The 24,204-nt window shown below is 39.0% G+C and overlaps 1 protein-coding gene across 1 annotated transcript in view; it reads right to left on the reverse strand.

Annotated features, from left to right (window-relative positions):
- The window catches only part of CCDC138 (coiled-coil domain containing 138), a 160,299-nt gene that overhangs the window by 75,015 nt on the left and 61,080 nt on the right, over positions 1-24,204 (reverse strand). The window contains exon 11 of the mRNA XM_034657263.1: positions 3,035-3,151. Within this exon, the coding sequence (XP_034513154.1) occupies positions 3,035-3,151 (117 nt within the window). The remainder of the gene's footprint in view (positions 1-3,034; positions 3,152-24,204) is intronic.

Below are 24,204 nucleotides of genomic sequence, written 5' to 3' on the forward strand. Positions count from 1 at the left end.
CATTGAGTCAGTGATCTCCCATAACCTACATTCGTGGGTGTGGATTTTTTTAAGTCCAGCTTCTATTTTCGCTTTCTCTTCCACTAACCCATCCTCCAATTCGCTGATACGTTCTTCTGCCTCATTTACCCTGGCCGTCAGAGCCTCTAATTTTGACTGCATTTGGCTCATAGAATTTTTAATTTCTGCCAGATTCGCTCTTATTTCCACCCCTAGAGATTCTATATTCTCGTTAATATTTTCGTTAATATTATATCTTGACCATTGTTACTCTGAACTCCATTTCTGATAATTTGGTTATATCCATATCCATCAGTTCTGTGGCAGAGGCCACAGACTCATTATCTTTTCTTTGTTGGGGGGGAGGATTTCTCCTCGTCATTCTGATAAGGAGAGGTTGCGGGGTTGCCCAGAGCCCAAATTATTGACCAGGACCCAGGCAGTGTGCACTTGTTTTATAGGGACTTTAGGGATGTGGGCTTCTTGATTTTTCAGCGTGCCTTCTGGGGGAGGGGCCTGCCGCGCTGATATTCAGGCAACGCTGTTTGGGTAGAGTCTCCCTGTCCCGAGATGGGGTATGAGGATTGGCACAATGTGAGCTGGTATTTCCGGGCTTTTGTTCTCTGGCAGCTTTCCCTGGTGGTTTTCTGTGGCTCTTCTGAGAGTCAGAGCAGCAGTGGCCGAATCCTAGCCTCTGTCTCAGAACAGAGATCGCAGTCTGCACTCCACTGAGCTTTCTTGCCTCTTTAACTCTGTTTCTGTCAGTGCTGCTCAACCCTGCAGCGTCCCCAGTTGTGTGCCCCACAGCCGCTCTCCCGGCTCTCGCTTCCAGGGCCCGCACTTCTCTGTCCTTTGTATTTCTAACACCACCAGCCGCCCCCGGTTCACACACACGCTCCTGAGGTCTCTATTTCACTGTGGTTCACATGCAGTCCGGAGCTCCGGTTGTCAGTTTGGTCACGCGCCTGCTCCTGAGCTCCCAGTTTCAGCCTAGTTTGACGTTCCCTGGCTCACGGTCTCAGTCTGCTCTCTTGCGGGTGCCGGTCCACGAGTCAGCCCGCTCCCCCGTGAAGGTGGCTACCGCTTCCCGGCACCTGAGTGTGGTGGCTCCCTCCCCCTTCTGTTTATCTTCTGATATCTGTGCGTGGATTCACGGCTCCCCGCTTCGTACCTCAATACTCAGCACTGGAGATGTTCATTTGTAGAGATCCAGATGTATCTTCCTGCGTCTCATCTGATTCCGTGGATGTTCAGGATGGTCTGGTACATAACCAGCTGGACTCAAGGGACCAGCTGAAAAAGGGGACCCCTACTCTTCCGCCATCTTTTTTCCGACCTCTAGGGCAAACTACTTTTAGTAACAAATTATTCTGTATGCTATAGAATATCTGGTGGTTACACACCATTATATTTTTGTCAGAACTCACAGAATGTAAAACACTAAGAGTGAATCCTAATGTATGCAAACTATGGACTTGGAGTGAAATGACATATCAATGTAGGTTCATCAATTCTAATAATTTGTAACAAATTCTGGTGCAGGAAGCTGATAGTGTGGGAGGAAGTATATATGTGGGGTCAAGGATTATATGGGAAATCTCTGTGTCCAATTTTGTTGTGAACCCTAATTTGCTCTAAAAAATAAAAGTCTATATACATAAAAAAAGCAACATGAGGAATCTGGTGATTGACCTGTTGTTATTTTGACTATATCAATTTTAATATTATGGCTGTGATATTGTACTAGTTTTGTAAGCTGTTACCACTGGGGGAAATTGGGTTAGGGATGCAAGTGATTTTTCTGTATTAGTTCTTATTACAAAAATGAATCTACAATTATCTCAAAATAAAAAGCTTAATTTTAAAAAGTCCATGCAATCAGATAATCATTAGAACTAAAATATTAGAAATCCATCAATAAATGTTGAATAAACAACCGTGACAGTGGCAAGAATGCTACTTTTCACTAGAAACGAAGTGCAGGCTGGCAGTACTATCTAGAATAGCACAGAGAGCAGGGTACAATTTCTCAGCCTAGCCTTTTGTGACTAGAGAGCAAGCATTCAGCGAACCATTTCAGAAACCATAATGCAAATAGCAAAATCAAGTTGTAAAAAGAAGATAGCAACATTACAAGATCCGATAATCCATATAACTTTGTTTAGTGAGACACACACTTAAGACCAATAAATTAAAAATGGGGGGAGAGGGCGCACACGCACATCTGTGCTATACATGCTCATGTGGTTACTTGTGCACCACAGAGGCAAAATATTTGGGATACCACCTACGGAAAGATATTTTTCCTTAACCTTAACCAGCACACTACATCATAATCACATGACTTAATTAATACTACTTAATCATCAGTACTGCACTGAGTGGTTTAGCTGTGTGCTTCTCAAATTCCAAAGAACCAAGATTATACTACCCAAGCACAAATTTGTTTCTCTCAGTTAAGTAAATGAAAGCTATAACAGCATTTATCAATACTACCTGGGGAAATAAAATTTTACAAAACTACTACAGCTCATAGCACAAATGATTACATATGCACGACATTAAGTTTAAATTGAATGAATCCTATATGAATAGGTAACATGTATGGTTCATTTTATAAAATGCTAGAACAATTTTTCTGCTTTGATTAGGCTACTGTAAAAATCACCGGCCAATTTAGCTAGTGTACATTTACTGGCATTAACACAAGAAATCTTTAATTTCTATTACCTCCAGTAAAACATGAAAAATTATAAGTTAAATAAGGGGGGAAACAGTGGTTTTAACAATAACCTAACAGAGCAATACTTATACAATTCTGAAACTCAAAAAACAATGCTACATATTAAATCGAACCTAGGGCACTGAAAAATAATATTTATAAAAGAAGAAAGAGATAGTGAATAAAGCAAAGAAGGCAGGAAGTCCTGAAATATAACCAGAACAAAGAAAAAAACCTATAAAAGAATAAGATCAAGAGAAATAATACTAAACAGAGTATCACTTAAAGATAAGACTTGTATTAAACAATTACCTGTGTTCCAGCATCTAGCTGTCTTAGAGACCAATATATAAATTTTACAAAAGGCTCATGAAGTTTGGTATTCACAAATGGCATCCACTGTAGCTGCTCTGTCATCACAGGCAAAAGCTAAAGATAAAATGATGGAAGTTATAAACGCACAGTAATGTTAGATGGAGAAAATCAATTACCATAATTTCCCAAAAATCTCTTTTTTTCAAGAGAAAAAAGTTCTGTAACAAAAATCCTCACTTTGAAACCATATGCAACACAATACAGGCATACACATTTGAAATTTTAAATACATACATCCTTTAACCCAGCAGGAGCACATCTAAGATTTTAAGGCAATGAACCTGTACAAACATATTCTCTGGACTTCAAATGGTTCAATAAATTTACAATACATATATAACCATTAAAAATAGTAAAAGAATCTGTATTTAGATGATAAAAGCAGGTTACCAAAGAGCAAGTATAATCAGATCCCATTTATATAAAATATCTATATGAATTTATGTTGAAAAAGATATGAAAGAATGTTTTTTAAAACTATTAGGAGTAGGGGCACGTGGTGGCTCAGTCAGTTAAGCGTCTGATCCTTGGTTTTGGTTCAGGTTATGATCTTAGGGTCGTGAGATTGAGCCCCACATGGGGCTCTGCCCTCAGCTCGAAGTTTGCTTGAGATTCTCCCTTCCTCTCCCTCTGCCCCTCCCCTCCACTTTCACCCCTGCTTACAAAAGTGGGTACACTTGTTCTATCTAAAACGAATAAAAAATAAAAAATATAAATAATAGTAAAATTTTAGCAATTGAGGTAATATTTTCCTCTTAATATGTCTGTCCTGCATAAGTATCTTAATAAAGTCAATCTGTAAAAATAATCAACTGTTTAAAAAAGATGTCTATGAACACTGCTTCAAAAGTATATCATTTTGCTAGAAGATTTATTTAAGACCATAAAGATATTCTAAGCCTTTGATGGAATACTACTACTTCTGGTACATTAGCCTAAGAAAAACACCTAAAATACACCCCTCCAAAAGCACAGGTACAAAAATATTTATTGTTACACTGTTTTTAAGAATAAAAATGCAGAGGTAACTTAATTACCTAGCAATAGGGAAATGATTATAACTTGCTTATACTTACACAGGGAACTAAGCTTATGAACAAGAAAAATATGAATGATAAATTAAGTAAAAACAATGAAAGCTAGGATACAAAATCATATGCAATTAGACCACAGATATGATCAATAGGTATGGAAATAAACATACGAGTCTGGAAGGACGTATTTGACCTTTCATAGTACCATCTAGGGACTACTGACCACTTCCTTCTTTTGAAATACTCATTGGCTTGTGTGACTCCAATTTCTCCTAGTTTTCCTTCTACTTCTCTAGTCACTATCAGTCTCTTTGGTTGGTTCACCGTCACTCACCTGGTCATTAAATGTTGGGATTCCTCAAATTTAGTATTAGCCTATACAGACTAGTAAATCCCATATTTACATATCTCCATGCATATCTCTATATATCTCTTTACATCTCTCTCTGCTAAGCTCTGGTCCCTTATATTGAAACCTAACAGACAGATCCATTTTGGTATCTCAAACTCAGCTTGTCCAGAATTTATCAGATTAAGGAGGCTCAAACCCAGATCTACTCCAGTATCTCTTATTTTGAGTGAATGCTACTTACATTCATCCAGTTACAAAAGTTAGAAACCTGGGAGCCAAACTGGACACAACAAGTTATATACTAGACCTATTACCAAGTCTATTTTACCTCAACAGTCTATTTCTAATTAAATAACCACAAATTCCAACACAAATTACTATCTTATTTCACCTGAACTACTTGAATTCCCTAACTGTTCAACATCTGCTCTGGCACTTTCAAACCTATTTCCATGTAGCAGCCAACAGGATCCTTTTAAAGCATAAACCTGAGGCTATTTTATCCTTTAAAGTCTTCACTGGTTTCCTACTACTTTGTTATCATTTTCTGGAATGAAATTTCAAGAAAAATTGAAAAATTACAGACACCTTAAGTTGAAAAATGTCTAAACTGTACTTTTGTGGGTAAATGTAATTTAGTAACTACCTACTCTCTTAAGGTCATAATTCCAGTAAAATCTTGTATACTTAATCCCTCTCACCCTATATTTTAATATAAGATTTAAAAATGGTGAAGAGGGTGCCTGGGTGGCTCAGTCAGTTAAGCATCTGCCTCAGCTCAGGTCATGGTCCCAGGGTCTTGGGATCGAGCTCTGCGCTGGGCTCCCTGCTCAGCAGGGCACCTGCTTCTCCCTCTCCCTCTGCCTGCTGCTCCGCCTGCTTGTGTGCAGGAGCTCTCTTTCTATACCAAATAAATAAATAATCTTTAAAACTGGCAAAGAATCAAGTGATTTAGGGGGCCTGGCTGGCTAAGTCAGTAGAGCATATGACCCTTGATCTTGTGAGTTCAGCCCCAAACTGGGCAAAAAAAAAAAAAAAGAAAGAAAAATCAAAGTGATTTTTTTTCAGAGTGAAATCTTTCAAATGCAACTACACATATGTAGGCAAGTAGAGTACACAGAATTACTTATAAAGTATTTGTCATACAAGTTACCTAACACTAAAAGGAAGCATGCAGAAAAATTAAGATTGTGAGATACTCAACTGAGCTTGACTCTTCAACAAGTTATTAGCATAAAAAATGGGAGGCAAGGAGGATGGTGTAGGAAGTGAAGTATCCCAAGTTTAAAGAGACTTAGGAGACACTAAGACCAAGAGAACCACAAAGGGCTGGTTATATTTTCTGTTTTTGCTGTAGTAGTGGTGATGAATTTTTTGTTAATAATTTTATAATTCAAACACCATAAAATTCACCTAATTAAAGTGTACAATTAAATGATTTTTAGTATATTCACACAGTTGTGAAATCATCATCACAATCAGTTTTAGAACATTTTCATCACCTACTCCCCCAAACCCCTAACATTAGCAGTCACCTCCATACTTCGCCCCAACTACTCCAGCCCGAGGCAACCACTATTTGCCTTCTCTTCTCTATACAGGTTTACCTTTTCCGGATTTTTTCATATGAATGCAATCAGAAAATATGTGTTTTTTGTGACTTGCCTCTTCCACTTTCAGTATTTTCAAAGTTCATTTATGCAGCAGCATGTACCAAATACAGCATTCCTTTTTACCACCAAATAATATTCCACTGTATACCTAACCATTTTATTTATCCATTTGTCCGTTCATGGACAATTGGGTTGTTTCCACTTTTTGGCTGTTATGAATCATACTGCTATGAACGTTCATGTACAAATTTCTGTGTGCATATATGCCTCCATTTCTCCTGCATATACGTAGGAGTGGAACTGCTGACTCATATAGTAAATTGATGTTAAATCTTTTCAGAAGTGCCTATTTTCCAAAGGTGCTACACGGTTTTACATTTTCACCAGCAGTGTATCAGTTTCAATTTCTTCATTTACATTTTGGCCACAATTACCTTTTTTTATCTGAGCCTTCTTAGTAAGTAGGATGTGATGTATCAACATGGTTTTGATTTGCATTTCCCAAATTAGTAATGTTGAACAGAATTTCATGTGCTAATTAACCATTTGTATATGATTTTTAGAGAAATGTTTAATCAGATCCATAGTGCATTTTTAATTAGGCTTTCTATTACTGAGTTGTAAGGCTTTTAAAAAAATATTCAGATGGAAGTCCCTTATCAGATATATGACCTGAAAAATATTTTCTCCATTTCAGTAGGGCTGTCTTTTGATTTTTATATGATGGTATCTTCTGAAGCATAAAAGTTAAAAAAAAAAAAGTGTTGTCTCAGAGTCTTCTCAACAATGGAGGTTTGTCTGTCTTCTGGTTTGGTCTCAACAACAATCAACATTTATTGGACATATGTTTTGATCAAGGCACTGTAAAGGGCTAGGGCTGCAGAGGTGTAGAAGTCAAACTGGTTGGTAAGGCCCCCAGAGATCAACATGCTTCAACAATGCTTTCTTCTCCCTGCCCATTTCTCTGTTCACATCTGGTACTCCAGCCATCCAGACCTTTTGTAAACAATTAAAATACACTGCTCATTTCCCAATTCCATGTTTTCTCACATGTTATTTCCACATCCCCCCATTACTAAAATGACTGACAAAACTGACTACATCTAAGGTGAACAATGTGATGTCTTAATATACACATGCACTGTGAAATGACTACCACAACCAAGCTAATTAATATATCCACAGTTACTTTTTTTTTCTTTGGGGGGGTACGAATACTTGAAATCTTGGAGGCATGAGGTGAGATCTCACTGTAGTTTTGTTTTGATCTGTACTTCTCGGATTATCAGTGATACTGATTTTTTCATATACCTATTGGCCACGTATATGTCTTCTTTGGAAAAATGTCTATTCATGGGGCATCTGGGTGGCTCAGTCAGTTGAGCACCCAATTCTTGATTTCAGCTCAGGTCATGATCTCAGGGTCATGGAATCAAGCCCCACATCAGGCTCCATGCTCAGCAGGGAGTCTGCTTGAGATTCTCTCTCTCCCCCTGCCCCTCCCACCTCCTCATGCATGTGCTGTCACTAAAATAAATAAATAAATAAATCTTTCTAAAAAACGTCTATTCAGGTCTTTTACCCATTCTTTTAATCAGTTAAGTTTTAAATTTTGATAAAGCTCAATTTATCTTTTTTCTTTGGTTCTTTGGGCTTTCTGTGTCATATTTAAGAAAACATTACCAAATCCAATGGCACAATTTACTTTATGTTTTTTTCAAAAAGTTTTGTACTTTTTACCTCTTATGTGTAGGCCTTGGATGCACTGTGAGGGTTCATTTCTGGATACAATTCTATTCCCTTGATTTGTATATCTATCCTTATGCCAACATCACATTCTATTCATTACTGTATCTTTGCGGGAAAACTTAAAATCAGGAAGTGTGAGTCCTCCAACTCTGTCCTTTTTCAACCTTGTTTTGGATATTCTGGCTCCCTGGCATTTCCCTATGAATTTCAGGATGAGGTTATTAATTTCTGGCAAGAAGCCAGCTGGATTTTATAACAAGGGTTGCACTGAATATGTAGATCAGTTTAGGAAGTATTAGCATGCTCAGTCTTCTAACCCATGAATAAGGATGTCATTTGATTTTAATTAGATCGTTTAAATTTCTTTCACCAATATTTTAGTTTTCAGAGCATGAGCTTCACACTTCTTTTGAAAACCTGACTCCTAAGTATTTTATTCTTTTTGGTGTCACTGAAAATGGAATTATTTTCTTAAATTCATTTTCAAATTGTTCATTGCTAGTGTATAAATACACAATTGATTTTTTGAATACTGAACTTGTATCCTCTAACCTTAATTAGTGTATTAGTTTGGGTAGTTTTTTAGTGAATCCTTAGGTTTTTGTATAAACAAGATCATGTCATCTGCAAATAGTTTTACTTTCTTCCTACTCTGCATGCCTTTATTTCATTTTCTTGACTAACTGCCCTGGCTATAATCTCCAGCACAATGTTGAATAGAAGAGGTGAAAGTAAGTCTTATTCCTAATTTTAGAGAGAAAGCATACAGTTTTTCATCATTAAGTATGATGTTAGCTGTGGAGGTTTTGTAGATATGCTTTATCAGGTTAAGGAAGTTCTCTTTTATCTCTAGCATTTCACTCCTTTTATCACAAAGGTATGCTGGATTGTCAAATGCTTTTTCTGTATCTACTGAGAAAATCATGTGATTTTTGTCTTTATTCTACTGACATCATGTATTACATGAGTTGATTTCTGGAGGTTAAGTCAACCTCACATTCCTGGGATAAAATACACTTTCTGTTATGGTATATAATTCTTTTTATATGTGGCTGGATTCAATTTGCTTGTATTGGATTGAGGATTTTTGTGTCAGTAATCAAAAGAGATTGGTTTCTAGTGTTCTTGTGATATATTTGCCTGGTTTTGTTATCATGGTAATACCGGCCTCATAAAAAGAATCGGTAAGTGTAGGACCCTTCTCTACTTTTGAGAAGAGTTTGTGAAGAATTTTTGTTAATTTTTTAAATGTCTGATTCACCAGTGAAGCCATTTCACCAAGAAGGCCTTTTCTTTGTAGGTAGTCTTTTGATTAATCTTCTAACTTGTTACGGATCAATTTAACTTTCCTATTTCTTCTTCAGTCATTTTTGATGGTTTCTGTCTCTCTGGGAATTTGTCACTTATCTATTTTATTAGCCTATAATTAATCACAGTATTTCCTTATAAACCTTTTTACAGGCTGATACTGTCTCCACTTTTATTCCCAATTTTAGTAATCTTGGTTTGGTCTCTCTTCACTTGGCCAATCTAGCTAAAGGTTTGTCAAGTTTGGGAAGCTTTGCAAAGAACCAACTTTCAGTTCTGCTGATTTCCTCTACTGGTTTTCTGCTCTTTATTTCACTAACTTCTGCTCTACTCCTTAGCACTTCTTTCCTGCTGGCTTTAGGACACTATTCCAGTGTCTTCTGGTAGAACGTTAAATTACTGAGAATTCAGTTCATCTTTTCTAAGGTAGGCATATGCAGCTACACATTTCCCTCTAAGTATTATTCTAGCTGTATCCCACGCATTCTGGTACATGTGTTTTCTTTTCTTTTATCTTGCTTTCTAATTTCCCTTGTGATTACTTCATTGCCCAGTTGTTTATTTAGGCATATATTATTTAATTTCCATATATTTGTGATTTTCTCAGATTTCATTGTTACTGATTTCTAATTTTCATTCCAGTGTGGTCAGAAAACATACTTTTTATAATTTATTAAGGTTTGTTTTATGGCCTGGCATATAGGCTAGGCTGGAGAACATTCCAGGTGCACTTGAGAGGAATGTATATTCTGCAATTGTTGAATGGAGGGTTCTATGGATAGATTTCCATAGAGCCTTGTTAGATTCTAACCTGAACTAAATATTAAAATATTTGGGGGGGCGCCTGGGTGGCACAGCGGTTAAGCGTCTGCCTTCGGCTCAGGGCGTGATCCCGGCGTTATGGGATCGAGCCCCACATCAGGCTCCTCTGCTATGAGCCTGCTTCTTCCTCTCCCACTCCCCCTGCTTGTGTTCCCTCTCTCGCTGGCTGTCTCTATCTCTGTCAAATAAATAAATAAAATCTTTAAAAATATATATATATATTTGGGGGCCACCTGTGGAAATCTATATGGACCAGTTATTAAATATTTTAGTAAGACCCCTAAACCTCCACAATTTTTTACTGATTGTTGCATTCCAAATATTTATAACAGAAATTATTACTTCAAATTTGGTATTTTAATAGGCTAGAAATTCTAGGTTGCTTTTCTTCTAGAATCAATACACACAGGGAAACAATACTTAAAGCTTCACTTTGGGTCTCTAACAGCTTCCCAAAAAATCAATGAACTTTAAAAGCATAGAATTAAGGGGCGCCTGGGAGGCTTGATAGGTTGGGAGTCTGCCTTCGGCTCAGGTCATGATCCCAGAGTCCTGGGATCAAGTCCTGCATCGGGCTCCCTGTGGAGTGGGGAGCCTGCTTCTTCCTCTGGCTCTGCCTCTCTGTCTCTCATGAATAAATAAATAAAATTAAAAAAAAAACCGAAAGCATAGAATCAAGATGTTATAAGCAGTTATTTTTAAATACACAAAACAGTCAATTAAGCATTCAAGATCTATGTAGAAATAATAGCTAGTGCACAGAAAACACATGGTAATGAAAGACCTGACAGGAAATCCATTGATACCAAATGTGTTAGTCCTAAAGAAAGCTCAGTAATTCCTGTAATAATTTTTTTGCATGCCAACCTTCAGCCTTTCAACATGAAAAAATATCCACATTTATCCTATACTAAGGATAACAGGAATTTAATAGATATTTGTGAGGTAAAGTAAAAGATAAAACAGATGATCCTCTAATGGATGGATGGATGAATGGACAGATACAGATGGAGAGATATGGCTTTCTTAGGGACTTGTACTTATGACAATCTTAGCTACCATATAAGTTTCAGAGCTATTTTTATTTATATATTTTTAAAATATTTTATTTATTAGAGAGAGAGTGAGAGAGAGAGAATGCACGCACACAAGTGGGGGGAGGGGAGCAGCGGGACAGGGAGAAGCAGACTTCCCAGGGAGCAGGAAGCCCGACATGGGGCTAGATCTCAGGGCTCCGGGATCACAACCTGAGCCAAAGGCAGACACTTAAATGACTGAGCCACCCAGGCACCCCTTCAAAGCTATTTTAAGCAATCTTTTCATACTCTATTACTATTTTAACTGTGCAGTCTAGAATAGACTTTTGTATATCATTGAAACTTGAATTTTAATATCTTAGTGGATAACGAATTTTATCTTTAAAAAAACTTTAAAGAAAATTCTGATTGACAAAGGCAACAGAGGATGAGTAGCTAACTACTCATGGAAAACTGTATTGATGCTTATAACCTTTATGGAGATTTATTTCAATTTTGTTTTTCATCACGGATTATTAGAGACAAGACAGTAAAAAGTACATGCACTAAATTCCAAATCTGCCATTTCCTTCACAGACATGTAAAATAATAAAATCTCAAAACTCTCTTAATACTGCTCATAAAACTGGCATAATAGCTGCACTGATCATCTAACAACAATTGCTGTGAAGTTTATATGAAAAAATATATGTGGAAGGATTTTTAAACTAGGAATAAGTAGGTGATCCAAAGGAAGACAGTGGAATAGGAACATCCCGAGCTCACCTTGTCCCACCCACATCAAAGTAACAGCTACATCTTTGCAACTCACTATGCAAACAGCCTGAAGACTGGAAGAACAGACCTTCAACAGTTAACTGTACAGAAGAGGTGACTTCGAAAAGGGTAGGAGGGGCAGGGATGTGGCCGGAAAACAAAACCCGGGTAAGACTAACCACAAATGGGAGGGACATTACAAGCACAGAAAAGTGAGAGGATCAGACTCCACAGCAGGCACCCCAGGCACTGGGGACTCGCACTGGAAGAATGGAGAGAGGAGTCCTGTAACATGTGGCTTTGAAAACCAGTGGGGCTGAACTTTGGGAGTTCAAAATCAGCCAGGCTTAACTCCGGGTATTTTAAAAATCAGCAGGTTTAACTCTGGGAGAGCCAGAGGGCAATAGAAAACTGAGTCCCCACCCTTAAAGAGCCAGCATAATAAATAATTCCAGCCCCAAGACACAGCACAGAAGCAGCAGTTTAAAAAACACCTGGGGTTTATGTAAAGAAGATTTATTTACTTATCTAAGAAGGTGTAGTGGAGAGGCAGGGATCTTCAGATTCCCCCAAGAGCAAAAGTGCCAGGAAGCACCATTCCTCTTCCATCCCCCAGACGAGATAGCCAGACACTTGCGGGAGCCAGGGCTAAAACTCTCCATCTATCTTGCTAATATTACATGCCTCATGCCAGCCCAGTGATCCCCTACAAACCTGCCCCATCCAATATACCCACCTCATCTGGCATCCATCCAAACCTGCTCCAGCCCCACACCCTGCAAGCAGCCCCAGCAGGGATGGGAACCACTCCAAAATGATTCTTGCCCTAGGGAGGAGAGATAACCCCACAAACCAGCTCGCCCACAGTTCCAGCAGCTGAGTCTTTAAGCTGGCTGCACAGAGAGAAAGCCCTGACACTGGGTAAAATGGCACCTACGGTAGAGAGGCTAAGTGCAGAATCTAGTCCGACTGCCAGCTCCACACACCAAGAAAAGCCTCTTAGTTGGCCCTGCTGGGAGAAAGTAATGCTGCTCAGTGCCCTGCAAGTGCAGCTGAGAGGCTAACTGTAGACAGCTAGCCTGACTGCTGGCACCACCCACCTACGAACCCACGGCAGCCTCAGACAAGCCCCTGAATGGCACAAAAACCAAATCCTGCCCAGTATGCCAACAGCAAGCAAAGCAGGATCACTGCAGCCAAATGGGCTGAAGGCTCAGACAAAACAGGAGGGCACAAGCAGCCCACAGAGGAGACGCTTCTGGAGTACCTGGTTCTGTGACCAGGTGCATGGTGCTACAGGGCACCATAGGACCTCTTCTACACCATTCAAAATGAAATGACACTGCTGACCTACCCAATACATAGAAAAAACACAGAGAGTTTTTTTGAGGAGACAAAGAAATATGTCCCAACTGAAAGAACAGGACTAAGAAAGGGATAAAGAAAGGGGAGGTAATCAGAAGGGGGAATGAAGCATGAGAGACTATGGACTCTGGGAAACAAACTGAGGGCTTCAGAGGGGAGGGGGGTGGGGGAATGGGACAGACTGGTGATGGGTAGTAAGGAGGGCACGTATTGCATGGTGCACTGGGTGTTATACGCAACTAATGAATCATCGAACTTTGCATCAGAAACCAGGGATGTACTGTATGGTGACTAACATAATATAATAAAAAGACATTAAAAAAAAGAAAGAAAGAAAGAACAGGACAAAACCACAGCAAGAGAGCAAAGGGAAAGAGATAAATAATATGCCTGATAAAGAATTCAAAGTAATGACCAGAAAGATACTCACTGAACTTGAGAAAAGAGTGTATGAATTCAGTGAGAACTTCGAAAAATACACAGAAGATAAAAAAACAAAACAAAACAGTAAGAGATGAAGAATTCAATAACTGAAATAAAAAATATATGAGAGGTAATCAGTAGTAGGTTACAGTAGGCAGAAAAACGGATCAGCAATCTAAAAGAGTAATGAAAAGCAACCAGACTGAACAGCAAATAGTAGTAATAATAATAACAATAACAATAATAATAATAAATGAGAGGAGGTTAAGAAAACCAGTGACATCAAGCATATTAATATTTGCATTATATGGTTCCCAGAAGGAGAAGAGAGAGAGAAGGGGGCAGAAAACTTATTTGAAGAAATAATAGCTGATAACTTCTCAAATCTGGGGAAGAAAACAGACATCCAAATCCAGGAAGCAAGGAGAGTCCCTATCAAGATTAAGCCAAAAAGATCACACCAAGACACACAGTAAAATGGCAAAATGTGATGATAAAGAGAAATCTTTCAAAAGTAGCAAGAGAAAACAGTTACATACAAGGGAAGCCCTATAAGTCTTTCAGTGGATTTTTCAGCAGAAACCTTGTAGGCCAGAGGAGTGGCATGCTATATTCGAAGCACTGAAAGGGGAAAAACCTGCAATCAAGAATACTCAGGGAAAGATAAAGAGTTTCCAAGGCAAACAAAAGTTAAAGGAGTTCATCACCATGAAATCAGCCTTACAAGAAATACTGAAAGGAATTCTTCAAGTGGAAAGAAAAGGCCATAACAAGAAGTAAATTATGAAAGTAAAAAATTTCACAGATAACAGCAAACATTTAGTAAAGATAGTAAATTAGTCACCTGTAAAGCCCATATGGAAGTTAAAAAACAAAAGTAGTAAAATCAATTATATCTACAAAAATCAATGAGAGGATACACAAAATAGAAAGATGTAAAATATGACATCATATACATAGAACGTGGAAGGGAGATAAAAATTTAGTGCTTTCAGAATGTGTTCGAACTTAACCAACCACCAACTTAATATAGACTACTATATACCTAAGATGTTATATATGAACCTAACCATAACCACATATCATAAACCTGTAATAGACAAAAAAATAAAGAGAAAGGAATCCCAGCATAATACTAAAGAAAGCCATCAAGTCACATAGAAGAGAGCAAGAGAAGAAAAAAGGAAAAGAACTACAAAAACAACCAGAAAACAATTTTAAAAATATCAAATTAAGTACAAACCTATCAGTAATTCCTTTAAATGTAAATGAACTCAATGCTCCAATAAAAAGACAGAGGGTGTCTGAATGGATAAAAAAAACAAGACTTATCTATACGATGCCTACGAGAGACTCACTTCAAACCTAAAAATACATATAGACTGAAAGTGAAGGGCTAGAGAAATCACGCAAATAGAAGAGAAAGAAAAGCTGGAGTAGCAATACTTATATCAAACAAAATAGACATTAAAACAAAGATCGTTACAAGAGGCAAAGAAGGGTACTACATAATGATAAAAGGAACAATCCAATAAGGAAGATATAAAATTGTATATTATCAATATACCTACCATAGGAGCAAACAAAGAGAGGAAGCAATTATTAACAGACATGAAGGGAGAAATCGACAGAAATAAAATAGTGGGAAACTTTAACAACCAACTTAGAAAATGGACAGATCGACCACAAAGAAAATCAACAAGGAAACAGTGGCATTGAATGACACGTTAGACCAGATGGACCTAATATATACAGACAGATAACATTCCATTCAAAAACAGCAGAATATATATTATTTTCAAGTGCACATGTAACTATCTCCAGGGCAGATCACATGTTGGGTCACAAAACAAGTCTCAATAAATTTAAGAAGGCTGAAATTATACCAAGCATCTTTTCTAACCACAATGGTAGGAAACTAGAAATTAATTACAAGAAAAAATTTGGAAGGAACACAAAAACATGCAGGCAAAACAACATGCAAATAAACAATGAGTGACTGAACCAAGAAATCAAAGAGGAAATAAAAAATACATGGAGAAAAATGAAAATGAAAACACAACAGCCAAAAATCGTTAGAATGCAGCAAAAATTGTTCTAAGTGGAAGTTAATACTACCTCAAAACCCAACAAGAAAAAAAATCTCCAATAAACAACTTAAGACATAAAAGAGCTAGAAAAAAAAATAAAGCCCAAAGCTAGTAGAAGGGAGGAAATAATAAAGAGCAAAAATAAACAAAATAGACTTAAAAATAATAAAAAGATCAATGAAACCAAGAGCTGGTTTTTTGAAAAAATAAACAGAATTGATAAACCTTTAGCCAGACTCATTAAGAAAAACAGAGAACTCAACAGAAGAGTAGAAATAAAACCAACATGAAAGAAATACAAAGGATTATAAGAGAATATTATGAAAAAATATATGCCAACAAATCAATCTACAAGAAATGGATAAATTCCCAGAAATATATAACTTTCCAGAACTGAATCAGGAAGGAATAGGAAATTTGAAAAGACCAATTACAAGTAATAAAACTGAATCAGTAATCAAAAAACTTCCAACAAACAAAAGTCCAGGACCAGATGGTTTCACAGGCAAATTCTACCAAACATTTAAAAAAGTTAATACCTATTCTTCTCAAACTATTAAAAAAATAAAACAAAACAAAACAAAACGATCAAAAAACTTCATTCCACAAGACCAGCATTATCCTGACACGAAAACTGGACAAAAACACAACACAAAAAGAGAACTACAGGCCAGTATCTTTCATGAACATAGATGCAAATATCCTCAATAAAATACTAGCAAACCAAAATCAGCAATTCATTAGAAAAATCATTCACCACAATTAAGTAGGATTTATTCCAGGCATGCAAAAGTGGTTCAATAAATGCAAACCAATCAATATGATACACCACACTAACAAGAGAAAGGATAAAACCACATGATTGTCTCCACAGGCTCAAAAAAGGCATTTGACAAAATATGACACACATTCATGATAAAACCTTTCAACAAAGTGGGTTTATAGGAACATGCTTCAACATAATAAAGGCAATATATGACAAATGCAAAGCTAACACGGTCAAGGTGAAAAACTTAAAACTCTTCCTTTAAGATCAGGAACAAGAAAAGGATGTCCACTCTCACCACTTTTATTCAACATAGTACTAGAAATGCTACTTGCAACAATCAAACAAGAAATAAAAGGCATCAAAATTGGTCAGGAAGAAGTTAAACTGTCACTAAAGGTTCCATCAAAACCTATTACAACTGATAAATGAATTCAGTAAAGTTGCAGGATACAAAATTAATATGCAGAAATCGGTTGCATTTCTATAAACTAATAATGAAGAAGTGGAAAGACAGATGAAGAAAATAATCTAATTTATAATTGCACCAAAAAGAAAATACCTAGGAATAAACTTAACCAAGGAGGTTAAAGACCTGTACTCTGAAAACTATAAAACAATGATGGAAGAAACTAAAGACTACCCAAACAAATGGAAAGATATTCTGTGCTTATTTACTGTTAAAATTAAATATTGTTAAAATGTCCATATTACCCAAAGCAATCTAACATTCAGTGCAATCCATATCAAAATACCAACGGCACTGAGGGAGGAAAAAAGATGGTGGAGGAGTAGGGGACCCTTTCTCAGCTAGTCTCCTGAATCGAGCTGGATATCTACCAGACCATCCTGAACACGGACGAAATCAGCCTGAGACGTAAGAAAATACATCTGGATCTCGACAAATGAACATCTCCGGTGCTGGCTATCAAGATAAGAAGACGGGAGCCAAGAGTCTGCGTGTAGATACTGGAAGAAAAATGGAAGAGGGAGGGAGCCACCTGCAACTTTACTGCACACGGGTGCCAGGAAGCAGAAGCCTCCTGCGCTGGGGAGCAGGCCAGACGCACGAACCGGTACCTGCAGGGAAACCACACTGAAACAGGAAGCTCGGGAGCACGCACTCGAACCAGACTGAAAACGGGAGATCGGTAGCGCATGCGGGAACAGGGGCAGCTGGCAGTGTTAGAAGCAAAAAGGGCAGAGATGAGCTGGCACTGGGAGCGAGGACTGGGAGATTGGCTGTGGGGAGCACAACCCGGGACACTGCGGGATTTTAGCAGCACTGACAGAAACGGAGTTAGAGTGGCCAGGAGAGCTCAGTGAAGAGCAGACTGAGATCTCTCTGTTCTGAGACAGAGACCTGGATACGGTCACTGCTTCTCTGACCCTCTAAAGAGTCACAGAAAGCTGTGTGGGAAAGCCTCCAGAGAACAAAAGCCCAGAAAAACCAGTTCTCACTGTGCCCATCCTCCCCCTCCACAGGGGACAGGGCAACTCTACCCAAACAGGGTTGCCTGAATATCAGCTCGGTAGGCCCCTCTCCCAGAAAGCAGGCTGAAAAAACAAGAAGCCCACAACCCTAAGGTCCCTATAAAACAGGTGCATCTTGCTTGGGTCCTGGTCAATAATGCGGGATCTATACATTGCGGCAAGCACACCTCATCAGAATAAGGAGGAGGAACCCGCAACAAAGGAATAAAACAGAGACTGTGGCCTCTGCAACAGAAATAATGGATAAGGATATAACCAAATTGTAGGAAATGGATATCAGAGTAACAACGGTCAAGATGATGTGTAGGCTTGAAAAAAATATTAATGAAAATATAGAATCTCTAAAGGCAGAAATGAGAGCAAATTTGGCAGAAAGTAAGAATGCCATGAATCTAATGCAGTCTAAACTGGATGCTCTGAGGGCCAGGGTAAACGAGGCACAAGAACAAATTAGTGAGTTGAAGGATGAGATGACAGAAAAGAAGGAAAAACAGCCATCATGGGGGAGCCTGGGTGGCTCAGTTGTTAAGTGTCTGCCTTTGGCTCAGGGCATGATCCCAGAGTCCTGGGATTGAGCCCCACATCAGGCTCCCTGCTCCACTGGGAGCCTGCTTCTTCCTCTCCCACTCCCCCTGCTTGTGTTCCCTCTCTCGATGGCTGTCTCTCGCTCTCTGTCGAACAAATAAATAAAATCATAAAAAAAAAGAAAAAGAGCCAACATGGCTTAAGAAACTCCACTAACAAGAAATAAAACTACAGGAGATTACTGACTCAATGAAACGTTCCAGTGTCAGAAGAATCAATATCCCCGAGAAGGTACTGAAAGAGAGAGGTCAAGAAGAGATATTTGAACAAACTGTACCTGAGAACGTCCCTAATCTGGTGAAGGAAACAAGCATTCATGTCCAAGAGGGAGAGAAGACCCCTGCCAAGATCAATGAAAACAGACCAACACCAGGTCACATCACAGTACAATTCGCAAATCTTAGATCCAAGGATAAAATCTTGAAAGTTGCCAGAGGGGGAGAGAATCCTCCTCTAAAGAGGGGAGGAATCAGAATAATATCAGACCTGTCTACAGAGATCTGGCAAGCCAGAAAAAGCTGGCAAGACATATTCAGAGCACTAAGTGAGAAGAACATGCAGCCAAGAATCCTTTACACAGCAAGGCTGTCATTCAGAATGGATGGAGAGACAAGCAGCTTCCAAGACGCGCAGGAACTGAAAGAATATGTGACCTCCAAACCAGCCCTACAAGAAATATTAAGGAGGTTCTATAAAAGAAAAAAGGACTCCAAAAGTGATACAGAACAGAAATTTACAGTCTTATAGAAACAAAGACTTCACAGGCAACATGACATCATTAAAATCATCTCTCTCAATAATCACTCTCAATGTGAATGGCTTAAATGTTACCATAAAACGACAAAGGGTTGCAGATTGGATAAAAAGTCATGACCCATCCATATGCTGTCCAAAAGAGACTCATTTTGAACCTAAAGATACATCCAGACTGAAAGTCAAGGGATGGAGAACCATTTATCATGGCAATGGACCTCAAAAGAAAGCTGGGGTAGCAATTCTCATATCAGACAAAGTAGATTATAAGCTGAAGACTGTAGTTAGAGATACAGAAGGATACTATATTATTTTTGAAGGGTGTATCCACCTAAGAGGATCTACAATTATAAATATCTATGACCCAACAGGGGACCAGCTAATTACACAAGCCAACTCTTAATCAGAATAAAGAGACATAAAGATAATAATACATTAATAGTAGGGGACCTCAAGACTCCACTCTCAGCAATAGACAGATCACCTAAGCAAAAAATCAACAAAGAAACGAGAGCTTTGAATGACACACAGGAACCAGATGGACCTCACAGATAAATACAGAACACTACACCCTAGAACAACAGCATACTCATTCTTTTCGAATACACATGGAACTTTCTCTAGAATAGACCATATACTGGGTCACAAAACAGGTCTCAACCGATACCAAAAGATGGAAATTATTCCCTGCATTTAATCAGACCACAATGCTTTGAAACTGGAACTCAATCACAAAGAAAAATTTGGAAGAAACTCAAAACACTTGGAACCTAAGAACAATCCTGCTTAAGAATGGGGAGGGGAGGAGTTAAGATGGCAGAGGAGTAGGGGACCCCTTTTTCAGCTGGTCCCAAGTCGAGCTGGATAGGTACCAGACCATCCTGAACACCCGCGGAATCAGCCTGAGACGCAGGAAGATACATCTGGACCTCTACAAATGAACATTTCCAGTGCTGAGTATTGAGGTACGATGCGGGAAGCCGTGAAACCACGCACAGATATCGGAAGATAAACGGAAGAGGAGGGAGCCGCCGCGTTCCGGGGACGGAAAGCGGTAGCCACCTGCACTGGGGAGCGGGCGGAAGTGTGGACCGGAACGCACGAGAGAGCAAACTGAGACCGTGAGCCGGGGAACGCGCGTGACCAGTCTGAGGGCCAGAGCTTTAGAGCGCCTGCGAGCCACACTTAGAGAAAGCTCTGGAGCACACGGGGGCGGCTGGCGGCTGGCGGTGTTAGACACAAAAAGGACAGAGAAGCACCGGCCCTGGAAGTGAGGGCTGGGATGCAGGGTGCGGGGAGCACATCTCGGGACGATGCAGGGTTGAGCTGCACCAACAGAAATAGAGTTAAAGTGGCCAGAACATCAGTGGAGAACGGTCTGCGATCCCTCTGTTCTGGGACAAAGGCTGAAATTCGGCTACTGCTGCTCTGACTCTCAGAAGAGGCACAGCAAACTGCCAGGGAAAGCCGCCAGAGAACAAAAGCCTGGAAATACAGGCTCACAGTGTGCCCGTCCCCATCCCCCCTCCCACGGGACAGGGAGACTCTACCCAAACAGGGTTGCCTGAGTATCGGTGCGGCAGGCCCCGCCTCCAGAAGGCACGCTGAAAAATCAAGAAGCCCACATCCCTACGGTCCCCATAAAACAAGTGCACACATCCTGGGTCCTGGTCTATAATTTGGGCTCTGGACAACCCCGCAACCTCTCCTCATCAAAATGATGAGAAGGAGAAATCCCGCCCAGCAAAGAAAAGACAATGAGTCTGTGGCCTCTGCCACAGAACTAATGGATATGGTTATAACCAAATTATCAGAAATGGAGTTCAGAGTAACAACGGTCAAGACGATTTGTAGACTAGAAAAAAGTATTAACGAAAATGTTAATGAGAATATAGAATCTCTAAGGGCGGCAATGAGAGCGAACCTGGCAGAAATTAAAACTTCTATGAGCCAAATGCAGTCAAAACTAGAGGCTATGATGGCCATGATGAATGAGGCAGAAGAACGTATCAGCGAACTGGAGGATGGGTTAGTAGAAGAGGAAGCTAAAATAGAATCTGGACTCAAAAAAAATCCATGCTCATGAATGTAGGTTATGGGAGATTACTGACTCAATGAAACGTTCCAATGTCAGAATCGTCAGCATGCCCGAGGGGGTGGAGAAAAACAGAGGTTTAGAAGAGATATTTGAACAAATTGCAGCTGAAAACTTCCCTAATGTAGCAAAGGAAACAAGCTTTCGTGTCCAAGACGCAGAGAGGACCCCTCCCAAGCTCAACCACGACAAACCTACGCCATGTCACATCATAGTGTAATTCGCAAATATTAGATCCAAGGATACAGTATTGAAAGTGGCCAGGCCAAAGAAATTTCTCACATACCAAGGCAAAAGTATCAGAATTACGTCAGACCAGTCTACACAGACCTGGAATGAGAGAAAGGGTTGGGGGGGCATTTTTAAAGCTCTTTCAGAGAAAAACATGCACAAGGATCCTTTATCCAGCAAGGCTGTCATTCAGAATTGATGGAGAAATAAAGACCTTCCAGAATCGCCAGTCACTGACCATTCTGTAACCACGAAACGAGCCCTACAGGAGATATTAAGGTGGGGTTCTATAAAAGTAAAAAGGCCCCAAGAGTGATACAGAACTGAAAGTCACAATCTATAGGAAGAAAGACTTTAAAGGCAACATGGCATCATTAAAATCATATCTAAATAATCATTCTCAATGTAAATGGCCTAAATGCTCCCATAAAATGCCACAGAGTTGCAGAATGGATAAAAAGACATGACCCATCCATTTGCTGTCTACAAGAGACTCATTTTAAACCTAAAGATACATCCAGACTGAAAGTAAAGGGATGGAAAACCATCTTTCATGCCAATGGACCTCAAAAGAAAGCTGGGGTAGCAATTCTCATATCAGACAGATTGGATTCTAAACTAAAGACTATAGTAAGAGACACAGAAGGGCACTATATTATTCTTAAAGGATGTATCCAACAAGTGGTTATGACAATTATAAATATATATGCCCCCAACAGGGGAGAGGCAAGATACACAAGCCAACTCTTAACCAGATTAAGAGACATATAGATAAAAATATGTTAATAGTAGGGGACCTCAACACTCCACTATCAGAAATAGAGCACCCAGGCAGAAAATCGAAAAAGAAACAAGGGCTTTGAATGCCATACTGACGAGTTCGACCTCATAGATATATATAGAACACTACACTCCAGAACAAAAGAATACTCTTTCTATTCTAANACTACACTCCAGAACAAAAGAATACTCCTTCTATTCTAATGCACATGGAACATTCTCAAGAATAGACCATGTTCTGGGTCACAAAACAGGTCTCAACCGATACCAAAAGATTGAAATTATTCCCTGCATATTCTCAAACCACAACGCTTTGAAATTGGAACTCAATCACAAGGAAAAATTTGGAAGAAACTCAAACACTTGGAGACTAAGAACCATCCTGCTCAAGAATGATTCGATAAACCGGGAAATCAAAAATCAATTTAAACAACTTATGGAGACCAATGAGAATGAAAACACAATGGTCCAAAACCTATGGGATACTGCAAAGGCAGTCCTAAGGGGAAAATATATAGCCATCCAAGCCTCACTCAAAAGAATAGAAAAATCTAAAATGCAGTTTTTATATTCTCACTTCAAGAAGCTGGAACAGCAACAGAGGAACAGGCCTAATCCATGCAAGAGGAAGCAGTTGACCAAAATCAGAGCAGAAATCAATGAATTAGAAACTAGGAGCACAGTAGAGCAGATCAACAGAACTAGAAGCTGGTTCTTTGAAAGAGTAAATAAAATTGACAAACTGCTGGCAAGACTTATCCAAAAGAATAGAGAAAGGACCCAAATTAATAAAATTATGAGTGAAAAGGGAGAGATCACAACCAACACCAACGAAACTGGAAGGATTATTAGAGACTTTTATCAACAGCTTTATGCCAATAAATTAAGCAATCTGGAAGAGACGGAGGCCTTCCTGAAAACCTATAAACTTCCAGGACTGAAACAGGAAGAAATTGATTTTTTAAACAGGCCAATTAATTATGAAGAGATTGAAACAGTGATTAAAAATCTTCCAAAATACAAAACACCAGGACCGGATGGTTTTCCCGGGGAATTCTATCAAACATTCAAAGAAGAAATAATACCTATTCTCCTAAAGCTATCTCAAAAAATAGAAACAGAAGGAAAGCTACCAAACTCATTCTATGAGGCCAATATTACCTTGATCCCCAAAGCAGGCAAAGACCCCATCAAAAAGGAGATTTACAGACCAATTTCCCTCATGAATATGGACACTAAAATTCTCAACAAGAACCTGGCTAATAGAATCCAACAGTAAATTAAAAGGATTATATATCATGACCAAGTGGGATTCATCCCTGGGATGCAAGGGTGGTTCAACATTCGCAAGTCTATCAGTGTCACAGATTTTATAGAGAAGGAAAAAGCCAAAAATCATATGATTCTCTCAGTAGATGCAGAAAAAGCACTTGACAAAATACAGAACCCTTTCCTGATTAAAACCCTTCATAGTGTAGGGAGAGAGGGAACATTCCTCAATCTCATAAAAACCATCTATGAAAAGCCTACCGCAAATATAATTCTCAATGGGGAAAAGCTGGAAGCCTTTCCCTTAAGATCAGAACACGACAAGGATGCCCACTCTCGCCATTATTATTCAACAGTACTAGAAGTCCTTGCAACAGCAATCAGACAACAAAAAGGGATAAAAGGTATCCGGATTGGCAAAGAAGAAGTCAAAATGTCTCTCTTCGCAGATGACATGATACTTTATTTGGAAAACCCAAAAGAATCCACTCCCGAAGTATTAGAAGTTATAGAACAATTCAGTAATGTGGTGGGATACAAAATCAATGCTCAGAAATCAGTTGCACTTCTATACACGAACAATGA

The sequence above is a fragment of the Ailuropoda melanoleuca genome, chromosome 4 (genome assembly GCF_002007445.2).
Source record: "Ailuropoda melanoleuca isolate Jingjing chromosome 4, ASM200744v2, whole genome shotgun sequence".
Lineage (NCBI taxonomy): Eukaryota > Metazoa > Chordata > Mammalia > Carnivora > Ursidae > Ailuropoda > Ailuropoda melanoleuca.